The 23,776-nt window shown below is 46.8% G+C and overlaps 1 protein-coding gene across 2 annotated transcripts in view; it reads left to right on the top strand.

Annotated features, from left to right (window-relative positions):
* TTC3 (tetratricopeptide repeat domain 3) overlaps positions 1-23,776 on the top strand; it is a 2,698,168-nt gene that overhangs the window by 931,097 nt on the left and 1,743,295 nt on the right. For both annotated transcript variants that reach the window (XM_069636090.1, XM_069636092.1), the window contains exon 21: positions 9,473-9,599. In XM_069636090.1, the coding sequence (XP_069492191.1) occupies positions 9,473-9,599 (127 nt within the window). The remainder of the gene's footprint in view (positions 1-9,472; positions 9,600-23,776) is intronic.

Here is a 23,776-nt window from a genome sequence, read left to right as displayed (position 1 = left end):
CACGCCACCCCGTCAGTGAATTTATCAGAGTCATTGACTGATTACACATCTGACGAATCCTCATTAATGGAGCGTCCGTTGCCTAAAATCAGGCGAGACCAGTACTTGGCGCAAAACAGGAGACCTGAGTCAGCCAAGAAAGATGATGTTGTGACCAAAGACAATTGTACAAAACAAATTCAAGATACCATTTTATCATCTATGGCAATCACGCTTGCCCCATTTACCAAGTTGTATGAACATCTAACATGGGGAACAACAACATGGATAAAAAATTGTTAGCCGAGGTTGCAAAGGAGGTGCTGGGCCTCTTCAAGAATAACACCAACATGTGTGCTTCCCAAGTGCCTTCTCGAACAAGCACGGTACCCCATACAAACTCATTGACAGACGAGATTCCGACGGTAACTAACCGTGAATCTGTGAATAGCAACCACATGGTTGCTGCTCTAGCTCCTTGTTCAGAGATAAGATGTACAGCTGGAACCTGCGCGGAAAGTGGCCCTACCGAAACTCCTGCCTCTATCAGTCCAACACATCAAGGAGAAGGCCGCGAAAATGGCCGCGAAAAGCCCCTCTCCAATTCTGATTGCGATGTGAAGAATGTTCAGTCCCCAGTATAAAAAGCCTGCAATCAAGAGGCAGAGAAACTATCAACCACTGTGGATCCCAACTCCTTCACTGAGGCTTTGATTAACAGCCTGTCAACTTCAAATCTGGCTCTCACAAATCCCCAAGTCGCCTCTACTTCCAAGGAAAGAAATGTGATGCCCTTGACTGACAGTGGAACCTTGGGCCCCTCGAGTGAGGCAGGAGCGCCTCACCCAGTTCTTTGACATCTTTAATGGTGCCTCTGGTCCCCCTAAAAATAAGGCAACAAAATCATTGCAAAATAGTCAAAATAGTCAAAAAAAAAAAAAAAAATAACCAGCAACAAAAATAAAGACAAGGCACTAGCTCTAGAAAATTCCTACGAAACATGAACTGTAAATGTAACAGTCAACACAAAAGGATGGGAAGAGAAAGTAAGTGACTCGAGACGAAGTCAGAGTGGCAAGGAACCATCGCTAAAAGAACTAGACGATGAATCAATCGACCTGACTAATCTATCGACATATGAAGAAGTCGACTTGATTCTAATTCAAGAGGCTCCTTCCTTGGAGCCTGCAGTCTGTGGGGCTCTTGATGAGGGTTCTACAAAAATGATTGCTGTTGACACGCCAAGTGCCTTGACAATAAACACATGTCAACGAAGATGCATCTTGATTCAAGCAACGGATGCTTTTGAAGAAGAAATGGAGCCCGACACTCCTCAATTTCTAACTATGGAGGACAAAAGAAAGCTGCTGCTAATGCACAGTACGGCCCTAAATGCAATCGACTTTAAAGATCCAAACCCTCCACATACGTCCACGAATATTGCAAAATCAAATTGAAGATTCTTGCATGCACATTGGCAAAGTAAAGTGAAGGAGGGGATGCAACCAAGAAATCCGACTACAGTAAACCATAGTGTTCAGGAGTCTAGTGTCTCCAAGATGAGTCTACCCTGTGCACCAAAGAATACTGCGAAAACAAGTTCCACTGCGAGGAATAACTATACTGTCTACAAATGAACACTTGAGAGATTAGAAAACCTTGATAATTTGATTCTAAATCGCAAAAATGTGATGCAACTCTTTCACCTAATCCCGAGTCTCTGGGCTATTGCCTCGGAGGATTTGAAAACTGGAATTTTGTGAAGAAAGCAGGAATGACAAAGTGACTCTACATATGCACACACAAATATCTGACATTTTGCTTGAAGCTGAACTGCTTTTACTATCCCTTGGTTTCGGCATATACAAGACGACTGAAAACTTTACTGCAAATCAGTCGCCTCCCAAAACAGGCGACTCAGGGGTAGCTCCAAGTCTACCTAACATTCAATTGACTAAGGAAAAGTTAAAAAAAAAAACAACGTAGCGGATGTTCTAGAAAAGAAAGGTGCTCCATCAAACAGGAACCAAAGAGGTTGTGCCAAAACGCGACGACCAAATGGTCAAGGACTGAATCACCTCTACGGCCTGAATGTTCCAACCAAGATGAAGATTGGGTTTGGGTTACTTCAGTCATAAATACTCAATCTAAAAAATAATGCCAAGCAACTGAGGAACCGCATATTTTGACCTTGGGATCCTGGAGCACAAGCAGCTTTTGCCACTTATTTCAGACACCATGGCTCCAGGATCTCGCCTTGGTCTGCTTACATGAAACCTGGCTTAATGGGTGCCCGACCTTACAAGACTTTGAGACGGCAATACATCCTGCTATTAAACTATCTAAAGGAAGACCAATGACTGGTCTGCTGATTGCCGTGAGGAAAGCCTCTGGCCTTCGAGTCGAGTCCTCTACCAACATCTCCCCATTTATTCAAACTGCAAGAATCCTCACATCCAAGAGATCTTAATATAGGCTGTGTGAACTACGCAAATGCAAATTCAAAATCTGCTCGGAAAAGTAAATTAACATGTAAAGAGGCCGCCGCAAAATGGTGTCGAGAAATGGACGCAAGAAACGTGTCCATGCTGAATGGCAACGTGACAGGAGACATTCCAGCAAAGACAACTTCGAGAAGATTGGAACAACGATCAATTCTAGACTACATGTTTGTCTCGGACTCAATACACATATACGAGCCACTAGGTTTGAGGTTAAACTGATGGACCATAGTGACCATGATATGGTGAAATTGAGCATTAACACAACATGCCTGCCACCTTTGGCCACATCCTGTTGTGGTTTGCTCGAGCAGAATACGTCTTGAACTAAAAAACGATGATGTTAACAAAATTGTCACCAATCTAACTTGAGACTTAAATGAGATTATCCATCTGCTGTCTGATTTTACAGCGCTTAACCAAGGCCTGAAACAAAAAAAATGTGTGCATAAACACATTTGATTTACATGTGCAGCTGCGGAAACGGCAAATGTGTCAAGACGTGAGAAGATTATCAAAACTTGACAAAGAGGTCCTTGTAACAAAGAAGAAAGCCATAAAACAAGACTATAAGAGCTGTCCTCTTAGAGAATGACTCGGAAGAAATGATGGCCAAAATGTCAAATAGAAAAGAAGGGTGATAGGTCAAATCCGAGAGATTATAGGCATATCACCATTCTTGACGTACTAGGAAAGATTTATGCGACTCAACTGCAACAGAAGTTGCTAAAGTGGTCAATGGAACACAGTCACATAGACGAGACAATCTGGATTTGTGAAGGGTGTGGGTTGCAGTCTCAACCTTTTACTATTGAACCTATTCAAGATGGAGACCCTACAAACTACCACAAAAATATATTTGGCACTAGTGGACTTTTCTCACGCTTTTGATAGTGTTGATCGGGAAACCCTTTGGGAAAAAACTACACACATGGAAGTGCCCCGAAAGTCTTCTGGAAGCTATCGAAGAACTCCACACCAACACAAATATCAAGATTCGGCTTGTTCGGAACAGGACTCAACTCCCATACACACATTTAAAGGTGTGAAACAGGGATGCCCATTGGCTGCTATTATTTTCAACCTGTTTCTATCGGACATCGGCGATGTGTTTGACGAGCTCTGCTCTTTCTCACCCAAGGTCAATGGTACACACGTTAGTTGGCTTGTTTACGCCGACGATTTGATACTACTAGACATGACACCAATAGGGCTACAACGTAAACTTGACGCCCTTGAAGTATACGTGTGTAAAAATGTGAGATTTTGACCCTTCGAAATCTGCGGACCGAGAGGAACCAACAGAAGAAACAAGTGTGGTTCCTTGAAAAAACTACGTTAAATACCACACGTAATACCAAATACAGGGCATGAGAATAAGCTCGAACCTAAATGATGTGCCTTGGGCTGAAGTGGCAAAATCAAAATGTCGACAATTGGCGTGCCAAGCAGCCATAATTAACAAACAGTTTGGAAAATGTTCATTAAAACCGACTATATAATTTTACCAACAAAAAGCAGTCCCTGCAATAATTTACGGTGCAGAAAATGCCTTTGGATGCTCATACGGACTCTGGAACACCTTAGAAAACATTTTCTGGGTGAAAGTGCTACATCTACCAAGAGGAACTGCTTCGGCATGTATTCGCTACGAACTGGTGCTAATCTCAATGCATGCCAGAATAAGCTGGAACCTGTTATGCTTATTCAGAAAAACGAAGTTATCGAATCCTTCATTGCAGTTTGAAATTCTACAGAACTCAAACAAGGGCAACAAGCATAATGCCCTGTCAATGTGGAACATGCACTGTTTGGCGGTCCTAGAAGAGCATGAAATCAAACTATCAATGTTGCTAGAAAATCCAGATCTAGCAAAAAGGAAACTGTGGAACTTGGACTGGCATGTGAACAAAGGAGGCACTCTAGACTTTTGACCGAAGTACCGGGCGAGGCAAGAGCCTTAGGGAAGTTACAACCCTATTTACTGCAATTTCCTGATCAAAAAGCTAGATCCATATCCATGCAGTTTAGACTCCACTTACTGAATACTAAAGAACGTTTGAACCAACGCAAACGAAACAATTCAGACGCGACCTGCCGTTTCTGTAAAGCACGCAATGAGATTCTAAAACATCTAACCTTGTTTTGCCCAAGCTTACGAACATTAAGAACGGGTACTCTTGGCCCCGCTATTTGGAAACAGCCGCTACTTAGTGCGTTTGAGTGGTGGCAGATCTTGTTTGATGGTCTAAATCAAAAAAATTGTTTGCTCTAGTGACTTTTCTTGAGGAACTAAAAAAAACGGCTTGAAAAGACAGAATTGCCTTCGAAAGTGTTGTAGTCTAAAACTGCTCTTTTAGACCATCTTGGAAACCGTCATAAAATAAACTTGATGTTGAGAAGGGAGAGGGAAGGCTATACACGAGGAGTGTTGCTAATAGGACACTTGATGTGACAAGATGTGGAATATGTCATCATGTGTTTTCTTTCTTCGTGTGATGTCTTTTTTAAGGTTTAAACAAACCGTATAAAATGTGTGTTTTTTTTTTAAAAATGTTACTCTACTGGGCACCTTCCTCCCTCTTATTCAAGGAACTAAGAAACTTGGGGGAAGAGAGCCCCCTTCCAATGATGCTGAAATGTTTGTTTATTTGACAACCTTTTGAAAGTTTTTGTTTAACTTGTAAACTACAGCTGCAGGTGGTAGCTAGAAAACATTATGCCCTTTTGCACTTAATGATAGGTTTAGCGTGTGAGGGTCAGCGTAGGGTTTCGGATATAGGACGGAAGACTTGCTTTGGACATCTTGACAGAGACCGTAGTTTGTGGGAAAGAGTCTTTTCTCCTACCCCTTTCTTTTAATAAAGGTTTATAGCATTCAACAGTATAACACTGTGTCCAAGTCTCACACTACATAGACCTCTTATATTTTTCTTACCTTTCTGTACTCTTGCATACTCTTTGTGCTCCCTCATGTCTGAAACAAAACAATCCGAGGGACCTTGAAGCATGAAAGACCATGTATACAGTACACGTCACACTATGCATTGTATTAAAAAAACTCGCCCAGTTGATGTCAATTTTCGAACTTTGAAAACAAGCCATGTAATACTCTGCACCTACCACTAGATGTTGGCCTATGCAAAACAAGTGTATCTAAAGAGATACAAGCATGAGAAATACTATTATGATAAGTAATGTGTGTCATTATTATATATGTGTGTGTGTATAGTACACACTTATTCCATTTCACAGTCGAAAATCAATACATAAATAAAAGTACAATTTTTTTCTATTTCACAGTTTAAAAAACATGAATAACTTCAACATTTACAAACCATGAATAGTCTTAAAAGCATTGTTGTATAAGAGAAGCCACACTATACTCTCTTGTTGGAACTATTCTCTACCTAAACAAGTATTGTGTACTGTTAGAATTTCCCTAGAGCAGTTCATACCATTATAGAGCTTACATGGCTAGACTCACAAAGATCCCACATGTTTACAATATCAATTGTAGGCCTACCTTGTAGTCTCCCCAGACAGAGATGAGACAAAAACAATGTCTGAGAGCAGGATTAAAAAAAAAATGCATATGTAACCCAATGGCTATCGAAAAGGTAAATTGATCTACTAAAGCTCTAAATAACCTTGCACCCCTGTGAAGCTAACCTAATTACAGCTGCCACCAGCATACTCTATGCTACCAATGCTGGGTGAGGTGAGCCTAATGGGCTACTTAGGGAAATGTATCATTTTATGCTTCATCCCCTCTCCTAGCGAGACCCCCAGCCCTTTCTGCATGACTTCTGGACCTTTTTCCTTAATCCTGTTGAGTGGAGCCTTTTTCCACTCATTCATTCTTGTGGGCTCTGTCTTTTGGAGCTCTATTCTTTGTATTCTACCTGTACTATGGAGTATGTCTACTCCATAACTATTAAAGGCATCTGTATTTGACTATTGCAGCACACAGCTCCTTAATGGGCAGTGTTGCTGGAGACTCTTAGGGTACTCCTTTTGAGATTCCTTTTCTATAGCCTCATGTAACTATTGTTCTTAAGGATAGAGAGGTACTTAGTATCTCTTCCCAAAACTCTATAGTCTGAGATATTGGTAGACACCACCTTATGTTGAGTGCTAAAGGGATATCTAGTATCCCCCTTCTCTCTGCTCCTGTGCCTTTTTAGTCACATAGACAATCACCTAGCTATGGCTGGTGGCAGTGGACGTGTTCTACCAACTATTGTGTAATTTTTGTATTGCAGGCTATGTCTATTGCTTCGTTAGTGCACAATAGGGCCACCCAAGTACCAACATGAGGCCTCCCTTCTTTTTTCACCATTACTAGCATGGTTCTTTGTTAGCCCTTATTCTACCATTCGGAGAGGGGAAGGGCAGGGAAGTGTGTGTGTGTGCGTGTGCACTCCCCGTCTGTGCAGGCAGGAAGTGGGGGAGGAGTTTTTCACACCCGGATCCTTTGTCTTCCAGAGTGCCTGAATTGAACCAGCTCCTACGGGGGGTCTGGCTCTCCTGATTGGACAGCCAGACGCCCCTTCTGTAAAATGCTGAGAGAGATTGCAGAGGAGTGTATGTTGGAACTGTATAAAAGGTGAGGCTTCGGGAGTGAAAATCAAGTCGACCACTGGAAGCTGAATTAACCGAAGAAGACAACCAGAGACGCCTGCAGACCCTTTGCAACCCTGTGAAGCGACCACTACTGTCCTGATCCAGTTTCCTGTGCGACTGAGGAGCTCCGAAGAGGACACCTTTGCTTTGGCTGGTGGGAACAACACAACCAGTCCCAAGATGAACTTTGAATTGAGCCATCTCCAGATGTCCTAGGAGTTTTCAGAGCTGCAGAACCCCTATACCAGGAGACCTGCTGCCCATTTCGAGTGCATCATCGTGGAAAGGCTGAATCTGTCCAAATCTTTGCTGAGCCCTCAAGGACACTCAGAGATCCGATCCAACTCGCCCAGACCCCCTCATCGGAGTGTGGGGTGGCAAGAAGCGAAGATTATTGACCGGGTGATCCGCACCCTTTGTTGGCGCTGCAGAAAAGTTGCAAAACCGCAGAGTGAACCAAGAAGATGTTGAAAGTCATGCCCTTGGTCCCCCCTCGAGACTGCTGCTGAAATCCCATCCAGTGTCCTGCCTTCAGTCATCAGACCAAGGAATCCGGAGGTTGGGTAGAGAACTGCAACTTCACAGAGCATCCAGCACAAACATTTTCTTCTAACCTAAGGTACTGTGTGAAAAAAGGTATTGCTTACCCGATTCCAGAAAGTCACTCCAGTATATGTGTCCAGGGCAACCGCCTCTTACCTTCGACTCAAGCCGCTGCTTGTGTCCCTTTGAGAAAGGACTCTCTAGGGTCTCCAACATTGGTTAGGTCTTCTTGTATCTTCTTCCCAAGAGACTACAAAGTATCCACAGGAACTTTTTATTTCTACTGCTTTGCAAGACTTTAAACCCAATACGAACTACCTTTTATCTAGGGTTGTGTTTTTGACATTAAAGGACTTGCTGGGCTGTGAAACAGCCTCTAGAACCTGACGCTGTACTAGGATAACACTAACCAAATGTTTTCCTCCCCAAAAATAACCATCTTATATGTGTATGCAGACTACAATTACTGTATTATTTTGTGGGTGCACAGTATTACCGATATTACTGTAAAAGTCCTGTAACAATTGCATGCGTTCAGCAACTACCAACTAAGTGCCTATTTGAAAGTATTGAAAAGTTTACCTGTGTATGATGGTGTTGTGTAAATATAATACATATATATTTTAATATACATTGAAGTGTGTTTCTTTGATGTGCTTTATTTACAGGGTTCAGTGTACTTATTTACAGCTCACATCTTTCTCTTACGATAAGCCTGACTGTGTTGCCACTCGACCAAGGTCCTGAGTTAGTACAGACTGATACTAAGAGTTGGGGCTACCATGGGACCGTATTCTCTAAAAGAATCAAAAAAGCGTTTGCAGTGACAGGGGACTTCAGCAGGAGTTCCTCTGGGCACAGAAAATAGGTTGGGATCCAAAAGATGAATAAGGGAAAACGCTTAAAGTTAAGGAGACCCTTAAAAGCACAGCAACGTTCCCCAAACATGAAATTTTCTTACCAAGTGGGTACTTCTGCTCGAATTAGATGTTCAGTTGTTGGATATCTTCATGTCTGACACCTGGTCATATGTGTATATGTTTTCATAGCATTTCAAACCGGATTCATTGGGTGAGGAAGACCCTTGATTTGGTTATTTTATGTTTAACAGAAATTCCTTCTCTGGGAATCTATTTCTGACAATTCATTTTGCCCACAGTCCTCTTAGTTCCTGCTTTTGGGATCTTTCAAATATTAATATGTGGGAATAAGATATGCATGAGAAGATCGCATTATTTACTTATATTCGTTCTAATGGAATTCATCTTCCTTCATAGATTCCTGTGTTGCTCTCCTACCTACCACTCAATTAGCTCATCTGTTTTTACTAACAAGTGGCTGTTTATGATAGATTTCTTGTAACCTATGATAAATGTAAAAAATTGGCTATATCTAAAGAATGGCAGCACATGCAGATCCATCTATGAATTGGGTACATCAAATTTGCCGCTAACAGCACGTATGTGACATGTCATTGAGTTGCACAGGTTCCCCCCTGGGGCTGTTTCAAGATTTTCCAGGTGTGTTTAATGGCTAGTATTATTTCAAAGTGGAGTCTTTTCTCTGTGTGAGGGAGACTACATCCATCAGTAAGAGTATTTCAGAAGTTAAGAAGTTTGTTCATTAAATCTTCACTTCAGATTTAAAATGAATCAGTGTTATAAAAGTGCATTGTCATTGGCATGTGTGCGAGAGGATCCGTGAGCACTTGCATACGGCTTCCTTGCTTAGTGAGTGATAAATCTGAACGTTCTTCCTGAATGATTATATTTGTGAAGCATGAAGTTCTTAACAAGATACCTTAATGATCTTGATATGGTTAGATTTGCAGAGGCCAGAAATCATTTCGTTAAATCTCAGACCATGCTTAATCGGAAGATTGTGCCAGGAGTGTTGAAATGGCCTACCACCACTGTTGTTATCGAGGAGACCCGGTCGGAAACACTGCAGGTAAGATCTATATTTCCTACATTTCAGTTTTGTAAAGTGCCTCATGCATGCCTCTGGTACTCCTATGGGGTATTGTTTAATTTGGGGACCCATGCCTTTGAATCAAAATATTTAAAGATCTATGTTGTTGTAAGTGGGCTCTTGTTGCCTTATGAATATATGCAATGTATGGACATGTGTGGGTTTTCTGATGAGTCTTTTGTAGTTGAATGCAAGTGTCACTTCTGCCCCTCCTCCCCATCCCAGTCTTTGTTGCACTGTAGGGCATGGAGGCTTTTATGGAGATAGTTATTTTACATATATTCCCAAACTGTTAGCAGGGTGCTAAACATGCACTCTCCACTAGCTAGTGATGGTCGACTCTTGTCAAGTAAGAAACGGTGTTTTGTGTGTATGTATAACATTAAGGGGCCAAATTACTTTTTATGTTTAGCTATTTGCTTGCAACATGAATTTGTGCCAGCTTGCTATTAGTATATGATTGATGATGGACTCATTGTATCTAAGTAAAACGTTCACATATGCAAATATTTTATTAGGGAGGTTTTGATACAACCCTCTGGTGAGGGCTGTACAACCACCTAGCCTAATGCCAGAAAAAACATTCCAACCAAATTGGAAGCCTAACCGCTCGTAAGGTATTATGGAGGCAAAGCAGTGAGGATTAATTTTAGGAAGGAAGGACGGCTGGTAGGGGAGAGCATTTAGTTTACTCATTTTAACCCAAGACAACACCCAACACTAGTGTACTGAAGACAAATATACACGTTATTAAATGAACACACAATATTGCTTTCTGGTTCAAAATACATTCTTCTAATGGCTCACGTCCTTCAACAGTCCTCATCTTCCATATATCCTGGCATTACTAAACTTTTTCCCGCATGGGGGGAGATATGTGCTTCAGCTCCCGCTCTTCCTGACAGTCCATTCTTCAGCATCGAAAGTAATGTCTCAAAACTGCATAAAGGGCACACCACATCCCCTAACATTAGTTACTTTCTTTCACAATTCACGGTTTGTTCAAGACCTCTGTTTCAGCAGTGTAATTACTGTACCTCTGAAACGTTGATAACCAACCCCCATATGGTCTGCATATTGTACTTGTGGGTGGAGGGGCGACCACAATGTCTTGGAGGCCAGGTCCCAACAGGCCATGAACCCTAATGGGATTAGTTGGCTTTGGCTATGCCTAAGGGGATTTGTGAGTGAGCCGCAACACTGGCTTTGTTGCCCCTCCCCTGCCCCCCCGCGCCTCCAGTTTGATGAATCTGATGTCATAACTCCTTTCCCGGAGGTAGTCTCTCCTCCTGTGGCCAGAGGATGGCAGCCGCTCCCTGATCCTGGGTGCGGCTGTGGGAGGCAGGATCACATGATCGGAGGTGACCCTTGGGGGGGCGGGGGGGATGGAGCGGAGGGTGTTATGAGGGACAGGCATCATCAGAAGAGACATACTATCCCCCTTTTCCTTTTAGGGATATCCCCTCCATTCCTGATGCTTTGATGGCATACTTTGATAATCTGATAATACCCTTCAACAACCCACAAAGCCCGCTGACAGTATCTTTCAGTATTCTGTAGAAAACAGAAGGACAAACACTTTGAAGAGAAAGAGTTCTACCCAAATGAAGATTACTAGGCTGAACCAGAAGCAGCAGTCTACTGCTTGGAGGATGCTGATTGGCTCTGAGCAGCTCCCTTCCTTCAAGCGGGAGTTCAAAGATGGATCAGCAGAGAGCAATGGAGAGATCCAACCGGCTAAACACTGCTAGGGAAGCCAAGCTGTCGGGTGAGCAAGGAGAGGTGGGAGAATCATTGAGAAGACTTCATAGCTCGGGCTGCGAATCAAGAAGACAGTGGATGTTAGGGAGAATTCTCTGCTTAGGCTGAATTTCCTAACCTAGTGAGTCCCCCAGCAGATTTGCTGGATTTTTGGGGTTTATTTTTTTCTCCTGCCAAGAGTGAGACTCTTTTACCTTCACTCTTGGGCATGATTTGAGTGTGTTTCTTTGACTCTAGATGTGTTTAATGGGCTATGGGGTCTTTTACTCCATACGGCTTCATGTGTTTTTGTGATGTGCGTTACACAGCACCCTCAGTGCAGTACCACAGGGGTGTCATAGTGACCCCCCAGTATAGACTCCATACCCTGGGACTGACTACTGTCTCCCAGGGCATGTAAAGTCACCATTGACTTTACTAGTCTTGAATTCTGAACAGAACCAGTACAAATCATCATATTGTGGACGTACTGGCTGGGGCAATTCGATTGCCCCGGGGTCTGTTAGTTGAGGGGGCACGTCTCTGTCCCCCCTGATCGAGTTTTGGCTGGTGGCAGTGGATACTACTTTTTATATTCAACTGCAAATATTTCTCTATGGGATTTTCCCATTGTACCGCTGGTTTATTTAATTATTATTAATTCTCTGGTTGGTATTTTTTGCCATAACTCGGTTCTAAAATGGCGTTTGTGTTCTCTTCTGTGACTCCAACCCAAGTCGAGCCCTTTGTTCCACTTTTTGGCGGGCTTCTCCAGAGAAGCCCTCCAAAGTGGTGCCACTCTGTCTGGGGTACTTAGGAGGGGTGGCGGGGGGATTTAGGCACCCTGGACTGAGTTGCCTAGGCAACTCAAGTCGCTCTCCGTCCTGATTGGCCCAAGTGGTGAGCCAGCCGGCTCACCACTTACCAAGTTTGAGTGTCAGCTAGGCTGAGTGAATGGGGTTTTTCTGCATAAAAGCAGGGCTTTGGGGACTGGAACTTCAGAAGTCGCCACAGGACCTAAGAATCCGACGAGGAAGAAGCTGAGCAGACCTGCCACAACACCACTGGTGGAGCCCTGCTGAACCGTCTCACCACTTTTCCCAACGACAGAGGAGATCTCCCTCCGGAGAGTCTTCTTCCTTTGACTGGTGGGGATAACCAGTTTCACTGTCTTTTCGCCTTCCCGACACATCTCGTGTCCGCCTTGCCTGTGCCAAGCACCCCGGCAAACAGAATACCACGTTTTACCACGACCGCAAAATAAAGGGTAATACCTTTAACCGGAAAACTCTGTGGCTGGTTTCTTCCCTGGCAGTGCAACGACCTTCATCTTTCCTCCAAGTCGAGATCTTCTCTTCTCCTGGACAACGACGAGACTTGCACCCGCTGCCAGGAACAACTGCCACCGCTGGAGGATCCTTCCCCCTTAAGGTACTGTGTCCCGCCTGGCTTTCCTTGCCACCGACTGTACGGGGTAGATTTAGCCCCCGGCTTTCGAACCTAGGTTAGCATGGGACAACCTGGCTAAACTTTTCTGAGCCTCTCAACTCTTTTCGAACTCTCTGCAAGACTTTCTAAGCCTAGTGTAACTGTGTGATCTTGGGCGCATTTGTGCTCTGCTCTCTCTAAGAGTGGGCCCAGCCTATGGACTTTGGCTCACAAGTGACTTTTGCTCTTTAGTGTTCCTAAATCTGGTGTGGTGTATCTTTCCATATTCTGTCTTTTTCCCTCCCATCTTCATAAACTTATTGGAGTGCCATCTATAGTTAAGCGCTCACCTCTGTATGGAAATAAGTGGTGTTAACTAAGACTTATCTTATAAGGAATAAGGGTTGTATATATTATAATAGTAACTGTGTTTAGAGTGTTTTACAATAAGAGTGCTGGAGTGTTTCAAACAGAACTGCACAGGTTCTGCCTAACAGTGGACGATGCAGAGAACCGGCACATAAAAAGGGGGAGGCTGTGTCTGTACCAGAGACTCATTCCCGCAGGTAGGAGAGATGCCGAAGCAGGATGCGAGGGAAAGGAGGAGCTTCGCACAGGCAAGGGGAAGCCAAGGGTGCCATTCTAAAGCCAGCGAGCCCACAGTGGAAGGTTGGGCCCCGGGAGGGAGCTGGAGAAGGCATTCCCTAATTGGAACGGGAGGCAAATTTCCTCCAGCTTAGAACACAACTTGATTTTCATAGTTGCAATCTTTGGGGAGATACGAAAACACCAGTGATCAGAACAACATGGGGGAGGGAGGGGGGTAGCATATACCCTCAGATCTTGAAAGTAAACAAACTATATGTGAATTTGATGATGTAGTCATTCCTTTCCCGGGGAGAGGGAGGCGACCCTCATGGGGGGGGGGGGGAATTGACATCAACAGACGGGACATGGTCTCCCCTTTCCCTTATAGGTATGACCCCTCCATTCTTAATGCCGTAATGGCCTACTGTGGTAAACCCCTTCTACAGACTACAAGACCTACTGATGCCATTCTACAAAATCTTGTAAATAGAAAAGCAAGATTTGTTTTTCTATCCCATGTATGTAAAGCCTTTGGAACAAGGAGGAGTAATGGAGTTATGAGGATCAATAGACTGCAGAAGCCCACATCGCGCTCGAGATGTTGGAAGGAGCAGCGCCGTGGCTGGAGCTATAAATCCCCAACAGCTGAGGAAACGGAGAGAGAAGCCAACTGAAGCAAGTGGCTTCCATAGCAGAACGGAATGGCTCAGCGAGAGCCCAGCTACCGGCAAAACCTGCAGAGGCAAGAGGAGCACAAAGAATGCTTTGCGGTACAGAAGGTCTGTCGGTCCTGCCAAAGAGGTAAAGTGGGAGAATCAAAGCCCTTGCACCAGACAAGCAGTATCGGAAGGACACTGCCTCTAGACGGAAGAAGGCAGGTGGAGAGCGAAGGAAGGACGGCATGCTTTCCTGACCTGAACGAATATAGCAACCACAGAAGAAGGCGAGGGATGCTGAAGCGGCCACATATGACCAGTGAGCCCCGTTTGGGAAGGCGGGGGCATCAGGGCGCTTCGCGGCAAATGCCATGTAATGTGGGAGAGGGCAGCAAGCCCAGTGGAAGTGAATGAGTGAGTTGCTGATCCATTGAAGGCAGAAAAGCAAGGCAAAAGCAGAGTCCTGCATTTAGGCGAGTTTGAGACTCTCACCTGAAATTAAGAGTCTTGAGAAAGAGACTTGTGAACCTTTGTACCACAGAATCCTACGGAAGACTAATGCCCTTAAGGATTGTGGCTTAAGTGAACTATACCATAAGCGGAGTATACCAGAAAAGCCAAGTGGGTGAAAGAATCCTAAGGAAGACCCATGCCCTTGGGATTGTGAATTAAGCGCAGAGCTACAAGAAAGTCCTGGCAGGGAAGTATACCTGGTAAAGTCAAGTTTGTAAAGTAAATTGCGAACGTCAAGAGGAGGGAGTGATCTTCTTGAGTTGTACAACAGTCACTTATTCTGTTGAACTTTGTTTTTGGCTAGAAAGAAACCTGGGGAAGGGAGACATTCCCAGGAACTGTGAACACTATTTCAGTGGGAACCTTTTCGTTGGAGTGGACACTTTTGTTGAACTTGAACGATGGGTGCACTTTTCAAGGCCAAAGACATGACCCTTAGCACCTTAGTTACTTTTTAGAATGTGAGGGCCAGGATAGGACTTTGGACACAGGACATCTTGTTTTTGGACATATTGACACTGGGCCGACCCTTAGGTTTGATTGAGGTAGGGAAATACCTCTTAGAACTGGTACAGTGGGGAATTTTGCCACCCTTTTACGAGTTAAATAAAAGTCTGTAACAATCACCATCAGTTGTCTGTGTATCATTCCTGGTTCATTGTATATGAGAGAACATGGCAGGAGAATATACCGGGTGTTTCAGGATTCTGAAACCCACACCCAATTTGCGGTATCTTGAAAAGAGAATCCCAAGGAAGACAATGCCTTTAGGATTTTAAATTGCATTTGTGATATTTTGAAAAAAGAATCGCAAGGAATATTCATGCCCTTAGGATTTTTGATTGCATTGAATGTGGAAAGGGCCTGGGAAAGGGAGTCCTTTCCCCTGGAGTGGATTGCGACACCAAGAGGAGGGGATTATCCTTTTGAGCTACTAAGAACTTGGTTATTCTTTTGAACTTTGGTTTCGAGGGGATTGGGTCCTCCGACGTATTCCATATCTATGACAGGTAATGTCCACAGCTGTGCTGCTTCGGAAAAATCTTTGGCGTCTGCGTCGATGACGTCGATGCGCCGTCCCCGAGGACCTCCTCTGACGGCCGACGTAACCCGGTGTGATAAGTAGGACGCACGACGCCCATAGCCTCAGTTCCGTTTTTTCCACGAACGTGTTCGCTTCGTGAATCTCGGTACGCCTCGACTCGTTGGAGTTGCTGTTTTCTTTCTCAGTTTGTTGAACCTGTTCGGTTTGTTTGTGGCGATGTCTTTTTCATCTTCGACCCCGCGTCCGGGCTTCAAGAACTGCGGGGACTGTGGGTCCAAGATGTCGGTCACGGACTCGCACAACGCCTGCCCCTGGTGCCTCGGGGAGGCCCACTATACGGACGACTGTGTCGACTGCCAGTCGCTCACTGCGAAGGCCTTGTGAGAACGCAAGAAGAAACTGTCGGTAGGTCGGGTGTCTAAGCCCCGGAAGTCGAGGTCTGCGGGGCTTTCGACCGATGACTCGAGGGGTGACTCTCCGCGTCGTCGTCGGAAGTCCGGTGGGTCTCCTTCCAGGAGTCGGTCTCGCCACTCCTCCGCCTCTTCTAGGCATTCCAGGAAGCGGCGGCATAGGTCGCCTTCCCCGTTCTCTTCCGAGGACTCCGCCTGTTGGCGGGTCGCTTATCCCTCCATGCAAGCGACACCAGAGGAATGGGCTTCCTTCGGGAAGCAGATGCTAGCGATTCTGGAATCGCAGGGCACCGGTCCGTCTGCGCCTCCGAGTGGGGTCGGTCGGCACCGGTCGAGAGACACCGCCCGTACGCCTTCGGGCTCGGGTGGTCGGCACGGCTCATGGGAGAGGTCCCGCTCGGACAAGAGTAGCCGTTCTCGCCATGCCCGTTCCAGGTCCCGGTCCTCGACGCGCTTGAGACAGTGTGATCCGTGCCGTCTTCGAAGAAGACGTCGACGCCTGTGGCGCCGAGGTCGTCGACGATTACTCTCGAGGTTCCGTCTTCGAGGGCGTCGTCGACGCCGTCGGCACCCAGGCTGTCGAGAGACACGCTCGGAGCTCCGGCTTTGAGGACTGTATCGACGCCGCCGATGCTGGAGACGTTGCAGCTGACGTCGACTCGCTCGGCGCCCTTGACGCCTTTCGGGGTGGTGTCGGAGGGGCCCCGTGGCACGAGTTTTGCCCCTAAAAAGGTAATGGCTAAGGTCTGGCACTGCTTTGGTCCGCAGAGATCTTCCTCTCCCCGCCTGGAGTACATTTCAGAGGGTGATGAAGGCTCTGATGGCGGTCTGGTTCCGGTTACGGTTCCGGATGAACTTATCTCGGACCATAGTCAGTTTGATGACCTGAGGCAGTCACTGCATGATGCCAGTGGATTGGACACCTCTCCGGAGATGGAGTTTTGTCGGCCGGTGCCTGGCTCTCATGCCGATTCGTCATATCGGCGCCTTATGTCTCGAGTTACCGAGTACTTGGGTTGGTCGGCTCCCCCAGGGGAGTTTGTTCAGGATGATCTCATGGACATCCTTGATCTTGGTCCTCCCACTGACCCGGTTTTGCCTTTTCATATGGCTTTGCAGAGAAGGGTGGCAGCGGTTTGGACTGCTCCGGAGAGTCTCCCGGCAGTGGGCAAGTCTTTGTCGCGAAAATACCGTCCAGCCAGTAGCGACCCCTGCTACTTGTCTACGCACTCCACCCCGGAGAGTTTGGTGATGCAGGCGGCTACGGCCCCGGCAAAGCAGGCGTCGTATCCTACCATCCCTCTGGATAGGGCCGACAAACGTTTTGACGGCTGGGCGAAGAAAGTGTTTTCTTCTGGGGGTATGGCGCTTCAGGCAGCCAACTCCATATGTGCCTTGTCTCGTTTCACGCACACTCTGTGGAACTGTGTTGCTTTAGCCGCTGATCATATTCCCAAAGGGGACGAACGGGATGGTTTCCTTGCTATGGTTCAGGGTGGCAAGGATGCCATGTGTGAGGCCGTTCAGTCGGGTTTGGACTTGGCGGATTGTGTCAGCCGGTCCATGGCGGCGAGCACCGTAATGCGCAGGTTTGCGTGGTTGAGGAAGTCTGGGTTCACTCCTGATGTGCAGTCCCGGCTCCTCAACATGCCCTTTGACGGTGAACACCTTTTTGGCAGCAAGGTTGACAAGAGCCTTGAGAGATTGCAGACCTCCAAAGCTGCAGCGAAGTCGTTGGGCGCTGCAGTTTGACAACCTCCGCCTTTTCGTCCTAGGGGACAGCAATGGAGGGGAGGTTCCTGTCGCTATTACTCGTCCTTCAGTAAAGCGAGAAGAGCTAGCAGTCAAAGAGGCCATCGTAAGAGTGCCAAAGATGGAAACAAAGGTACTCTAGGTGCCAAGGCCGCTGGGGCAGTTGCCTCTTTACCCTCAGGCAACGCCGCAGCCGCTACCACTCAGTCATGAGGCCAGGTCCCATGGTTCGCCGGTTGGGGGAAGGCTGGCGCAGCATCTTGTAGAGTGGCAAGCCATTACTTCAGATGTGTGGGTTCTGGAGATCATAACCCACGGCTACTGTCTTCCTTTTCGGCAGAGGCCTCACGACAATCCACCAGGGAACCTCTCTTTGAAGAGTCCGGATCCGCTCCTTGCGCAGGAAATTCAAGCCCTGCTGGAGAAAGGCGCCATAGAACTGGTACCTGTAGAGAGGAACAAGGGATGGTATTCCCCTTATTTTTTGATTTCAAAGAAAGACGGGGGATTGAGACCCATCATGGATTTGCTCGGTTTGAACAAACTCCTCAGGAAGGACAAGTTCAAGATGGTGACTCTTTCTCAAGTCCTCCAGGCCCTTCAACTTCAGGACTGGTTGTTGTCTCACGACCTCAAGGATGCTTACTTCCATGTGCCGATCCATCCCAAGCACAAGAAGTACCTGAGGTTCGCGGTTGGCGACTCGCACTTTCAGTTTCGGGTCCTGCCGTTCGGATTGACCTCCGCCCCGAGGGTTTTCACCAAGCTCATGGTGGTGGTGGCAGTGCATCTCAGGAAAGGGGGGATTCACGTCTACCCCTACCTGGACGATTGGTTGATCAGGGGGAGCTCTCCCGAGCAAGTCCTGGATCATCTGTCCGTCACCTGCCACTCCCTTCACAGGCTGGGCTTCTGCCTCAATTTAAAGAAGTCCCATTTGACACCAACGCAGCGGCTCCAGTACATCGGAGCAGTGCTCGACACGTCCCTGGGGCAGTGTTTTCCTCCTCAGGTGAGGGCTCTTCACATTCAGCAGATGGTGCACAAGTTCCAGTTTGCCCAGACTCTCCCAGCGTCCGAGTTCTTGAGACTGCTCGGCCTCATGGCGTCCTGCATTCTTCTGGTGCCAGAGGCTCGTCTGCAGATGAGATCTTTGCAGTGGGCGCTCAAGCTCCAGTGGTCTCAGTCCTCCGGCAGGCTGTCGGACCTTGTTCAGGTGCCGCCCTTGGTAGCCCGGGACCTTCTGTGGTGGGCCGTCGAGGGCAATCTGATGAAGGGTGCTCCATTTTCACTGCCCTGGCCGGAGGTGACGATTGTGACGGACGCATCGCTCACGGGATGGGGAGCTCATGCCAACAAGCTGACAGTCAGCGGTCGTTGGTCTCCGTCGGAGTCCAGACTCCATATCAATCTGTTGGAGCGGAGGGCCGTCAGACTAGCCCTGAAGGCTTTTCTGCCGACTGTGCGCGGGAAGAGTGTCCTGATTCTGACGGACAACATGGTGGCCATGCACTACCTCAACAAAAGGGGGGGGCGGGCAGGGTCACTTCCGCTGTGCATGGAGGCGATGCAGCTCGAGTTCTGAGCCATCCAGCAGGAAGTTTCGATCTCGGCAGTTCATCTGGCCGGAGACAACGAGACGGCGGATGCTCTGAGCAGGCAGAGCACGATCTCTCACGAGTGGGAGCTGGCTCAGGAGATTCTCCTGGAGATCTTCGCCCTTTGGGGGACCCCTCAAGTGGATCTCTTCGCCTCCAGTGTCAACCGGAAGAGCGAAAGGTTTTGCTTGCGGGAATTTCCTCCAAAAGAAGCCTTGGGAGACGCGTTTGTGGTGGAGTGGTCATTCCCACTGCTGTACGTGTTTCGTCCAGTCCCCGTCATCCCGCAGGTGTTGGGGAGGTTATGGAGGTTCGGTTCCCGGATGATCCTCATTTCTCTGGCGTGGGCCCGGAGGACGTGGTACCCGGACCTTCTAGACTTGTCCATCTGCCCTCCACGTCGTCTTCCCTACCGAGACGATCTGCTCTCACGGGAGGGGTGTCAGGTTCTCCATCAAGAGGTCAGATCCCTCAATCTTCACGCTTGGCTTCTGAAAGGTTGAGGTATAAGGATTGGGACCTCCCTGAAGATGTGATGGAGGTGTTGCTCTCGGCCAGGCGGCCGGCAACAAAGTCTCTGTACCGTTGCCGTTGGAGAAAGTTCTGTGACTGGTGCAGAGTTCAGAATGTCGATCCTTTTGAATGCGACATTCCCATGGTTTTGTCTTTTTTGCTTTCTTTGGCCCACAGGGGCTTGCAAGTGGGGACCATTAAAGGTCACATGGCGGCGCTGTCCATATTTAAGCGCTCGTGTGAAGTGTGTTCCTATTTTAAGATTCCTTTAATTTCGCAGTTTTTGAAAGGGCTCACTAATGTGTTCCCTCAGTCACCTTTTTTGGTGCCAGGTTGGGATTTGAACCTTGTTCTCAAGTTTCTTATGGCTGCTCCGTTTGAGCCTTTACATTCTTGCCCTTTGAGGCTGTTAACTGAAAACTGTGTTTTTAGTTGCGGTTACTTCCGCTCGCAGAGTGAGTGAGTTACAGGCACTTTCAATTAAGCCCCCCTTCACTGTATTTCACAAGGACAGGGTTGTCCTTAGGGTTCGTCCTTCTTTTCTTCCGAAGGTGGTTTCGGAATTTCATTTGAGCCACAAGGTTGTTCTTCCGGTGTTCTATCCTCCTCCGCATCCAGGTAAGGAAGAGGAGAGGCTCCATAGGCTTGATCCTAGGAGAGCGTTGAGCTTTTATATCTTGCGCATGTCCCGGGTCAGAGTGGACGATCAACTTTTCATTGGTTACGCTGGAAAGCGTTTGGGACAAGCTGTGACGAAACAGACTTTGTCTCGGTGGATTATTTTAGCTATCTCCGAGTGTTACCGCTTGGCGGGTAAGGACCCTCTGGCTGGCTTGCGGGCCCATTCTACCAGAGGAGTGGCTGCATCTACTGCCCTGCAGAGGGGAGTTCCTATTCGTCACATCTGTGATGCAGCCACCTGGGCTTCTGTACAACCTTTTGTACGTCACTATTCCCTCGATTCCATCAGGGGGCAAGATCTGGCCTTTGGCAAGGCAGTTCTCTATTCTGCAATTTGATTGGGCATGCTAAATTTGTATTCTAAATTCTTTCCCACCTCCTTGCTTGGTACTGCTTTGGGAGTCTGTCATAGATATGGAATACGTCGCAGGACCCAATCCCCTCGAAGAACAAGTTACTTTCTTACCTGGCAACGTTCTTTCAATGGGATGGTCCGACGACGTATTCCATATCGCTCCCTCCCTGCCTTCCCCGCTGCAGAATTTCTTTTGTGATTGCAGCTTGCGTTCCGCAAGGCCTTGTGTGTCTGACTGGCAGAAAACTGGTGGCACAGGTTCTGGGAAAAAACTATAACTGAGGCTATGGGCGTCGTGCGTCCTACTTATCACATCGGGTGACGTTGGCCGTCGGAGGAGGTCCTCGGGGACGGCGCATTGACACAGGACGCAGACGCCAAAGATTTTTCCGAAGTAGCACAGCTGTGGACAGTACCTGTCATAGATATGGAATACGTCGTCGGACCATCCCATAGAAAGAACGTTACCAGGTAAGAAAGTAACTTGTTCTTTGGTGGAGAGAAACCTGAAGAAGGTAGTAATTCCCTGGAACTGTGAACATTATCCATTTGGAACTTTTGTTGGATTTGTGCACTTTCCAAGCCAAAGACAATACCCATAACACCTTGGAATTACTTTTAGAATGAGGGGGCTAGGATAGGATTTAGGACACATGGCATTTTTAGTTGAGGTATTGAAATACTTCCTAGATTAGGTACATGGAGGCATTTTCCAACCCCTTTGTTATTTAATACACGTTTATACCAATCACCATGAGTCCTCCGTGTCTCATTCCTGGTTCCTCACAGTAGTGTGTTAAAACTCTCCACACCCATGAAGGATTTCTGGGAAGGTATGGTTTGAAAAAGGCCATTTAAAAACACAAAGACAACACACCTGAAGCGAATCTAGTCGCCCCTCGTCCACGCACAACAAGAGAAAGATACATCTGTCTTGCCATGACAAAATTGAGAAATAATCTTCAGACTTCATCCAAGAGAGTGAAATGTCCCACTTCCTCGTCTGCTGATGACTGAGTCTTTCAGACTAAAATATGCTAGATCTCATTTCTAAAGCATTCATGAGCTCCACCGATGGTCCCACGCACCACTTGCGACAGACGGCGCACTGAGGAAGAATGGCAACTGTATGCTGCAAAGCTCTGATCCTGTCCCTAAAAAAGTAAATCCGTCAGTCGAGTCAAGGGCAAATACCATGACGAATTTGGCACCGAATGGGGGGACTTCCACTGCCTGAGGATGCCAGCCTGTATACATTGGCTTCGAGGACTCAATAGATGCAAATGATGCGGAACATTTTGATGCTGGAGAGAGATTCTATGCCTTTCAGCCTCGAACCTTCAGCAATTTCCGGAGGTCATGCCACGAGGAGCTACAAGAGCTAGACCTTTCGTACCAGGGAGCCAACCTCTGGGAATTAATATGGACTGGACACATCCTCAGGTTTTGCGGTTGCATAGGCCTCTCTGTATAACCACCCCAGTACGGCATTCCGCCGTCAATGATACAGAAAGTGGTTGAGACTTTCTGACTCTGAGCACTGCCAAAAACTTTCCAACAACATGAATTAACAGACATTTCTGACATAGGGCTTCATAGGGAGTCCATCCCTATTTTTAATCTAGCAGTGGTGCTGAGCATTGTGGTAAAACCCATGGGCACTGCCAACAGTAAGTAAAGCTCTAGCTACTAAATGCAAGCTGACTTCTTCAGACCAGTTTTTTTAATTTTATTGAAATAGACCTCCCCTGAGGGTCTAGTGGTCCAGGCCACTATGGGAGGAGCAAAGACTTAAACTTTCCCATCTCTCCCTCTGGTTCATGAGAACAAGAAGCTCCTTGCATTGGGAAAGAATATTTTTGGGGCAGGAAGTGTCATCTTAAAGGCTATTAATATTTCTTGCTCTTTCGTCAAGTACACTCCTGTCTTGTGAAAGATAATATCTGAGGTGGTGAGCACCTCGCAGAAGGAGTGATAACTGATGCCTTTTATGGCATTATGGTTTATGGGGAAGTAAACTGCATGCCAACCCTCAAAGTGGATTATGTTGTTTGAGCTATGGTTACAGCATCTAGTGGTGTGGGGGTACTCGTGCTTGAGAACCTCAGGTTTTGCCTCAGATGTACAGGCAAAACTATTGGATATGCCTTTCGAAAGCGTACAACATTTTGAAAAAAAAGCAGATGACTCTTTATGGAGGTTCAAGGCTCTGGCCGCATATCCCTAGGGGGCTTAGTTCAGCAGATACAAATTCCTTCTTTTCCCCATCTCCTTCATCTTTTGGCAGGGGCTGTGGTTTCAGTTTTGTCTTTCACTCTTAAGGGTAAAACACACTTTTCCAGCACAAAAGGCAGCCATGGGTGTGTTTCACCGTGATGGGGAGAGGCTGCGTTACCAAAATGAGCCATACAAAATGCTCTGCCATGCCCTCCACAGTGTCCACCCAAAAGCCTTTCCTCTGAACATTCAGCATCCGTGGGAGGAAGAATGTCAGAGTTCTTGAGCAAGTGGTGTGTTCCTACTTCAAACACCTGTGTACTGCAGGTACTAGCTAAAGGTTACTGTCCGACACATCTGAAGAAACCACACTTCCAAATCCCTCCTTGACTGAGGGGATTCAGTTCCTTCTGTTGGTTGCAGTCATAAAATCAGTAACCGCAAAGGATGATGCCCTCCCTACTTTTTGGTACCCAAATATATGGTGCCATCATGCACCTCAGACTTCTGCAAACCTTTTAGGAATGACCAGTTCAAGATGCTGACTTTGCACCACATTTCCAAGACTGGATGGGGTCCTTGGATCTTCTGGATGCTTATTTTCAGGTCCCAATTCATCGAAGCCACAGGAAGGACCGGAGGGTTGTGATTGGCAATGCA

This window comes from Ambystoma mexicanum, chromosome 7p (genome assembly GCF_040938575.1).
Source record: "Ambystoma mexicanum isolate Mex_15411 chromosome 7p, UKY_AmexF1_1, whole genome shotgun sequence".
Classification (NCBI taxonomy): Eukaryota; Metazoa; Chordata; class Amphibia; order Caudata; family Ambystomatidae; genus Ambystoma; species Ambystoma mexicanum.
The sequence above is the reverse complement of the archived record's forward strand: the minus strand, read 5'-3'. Positions and strand labels throughout refer to the sequence as shown.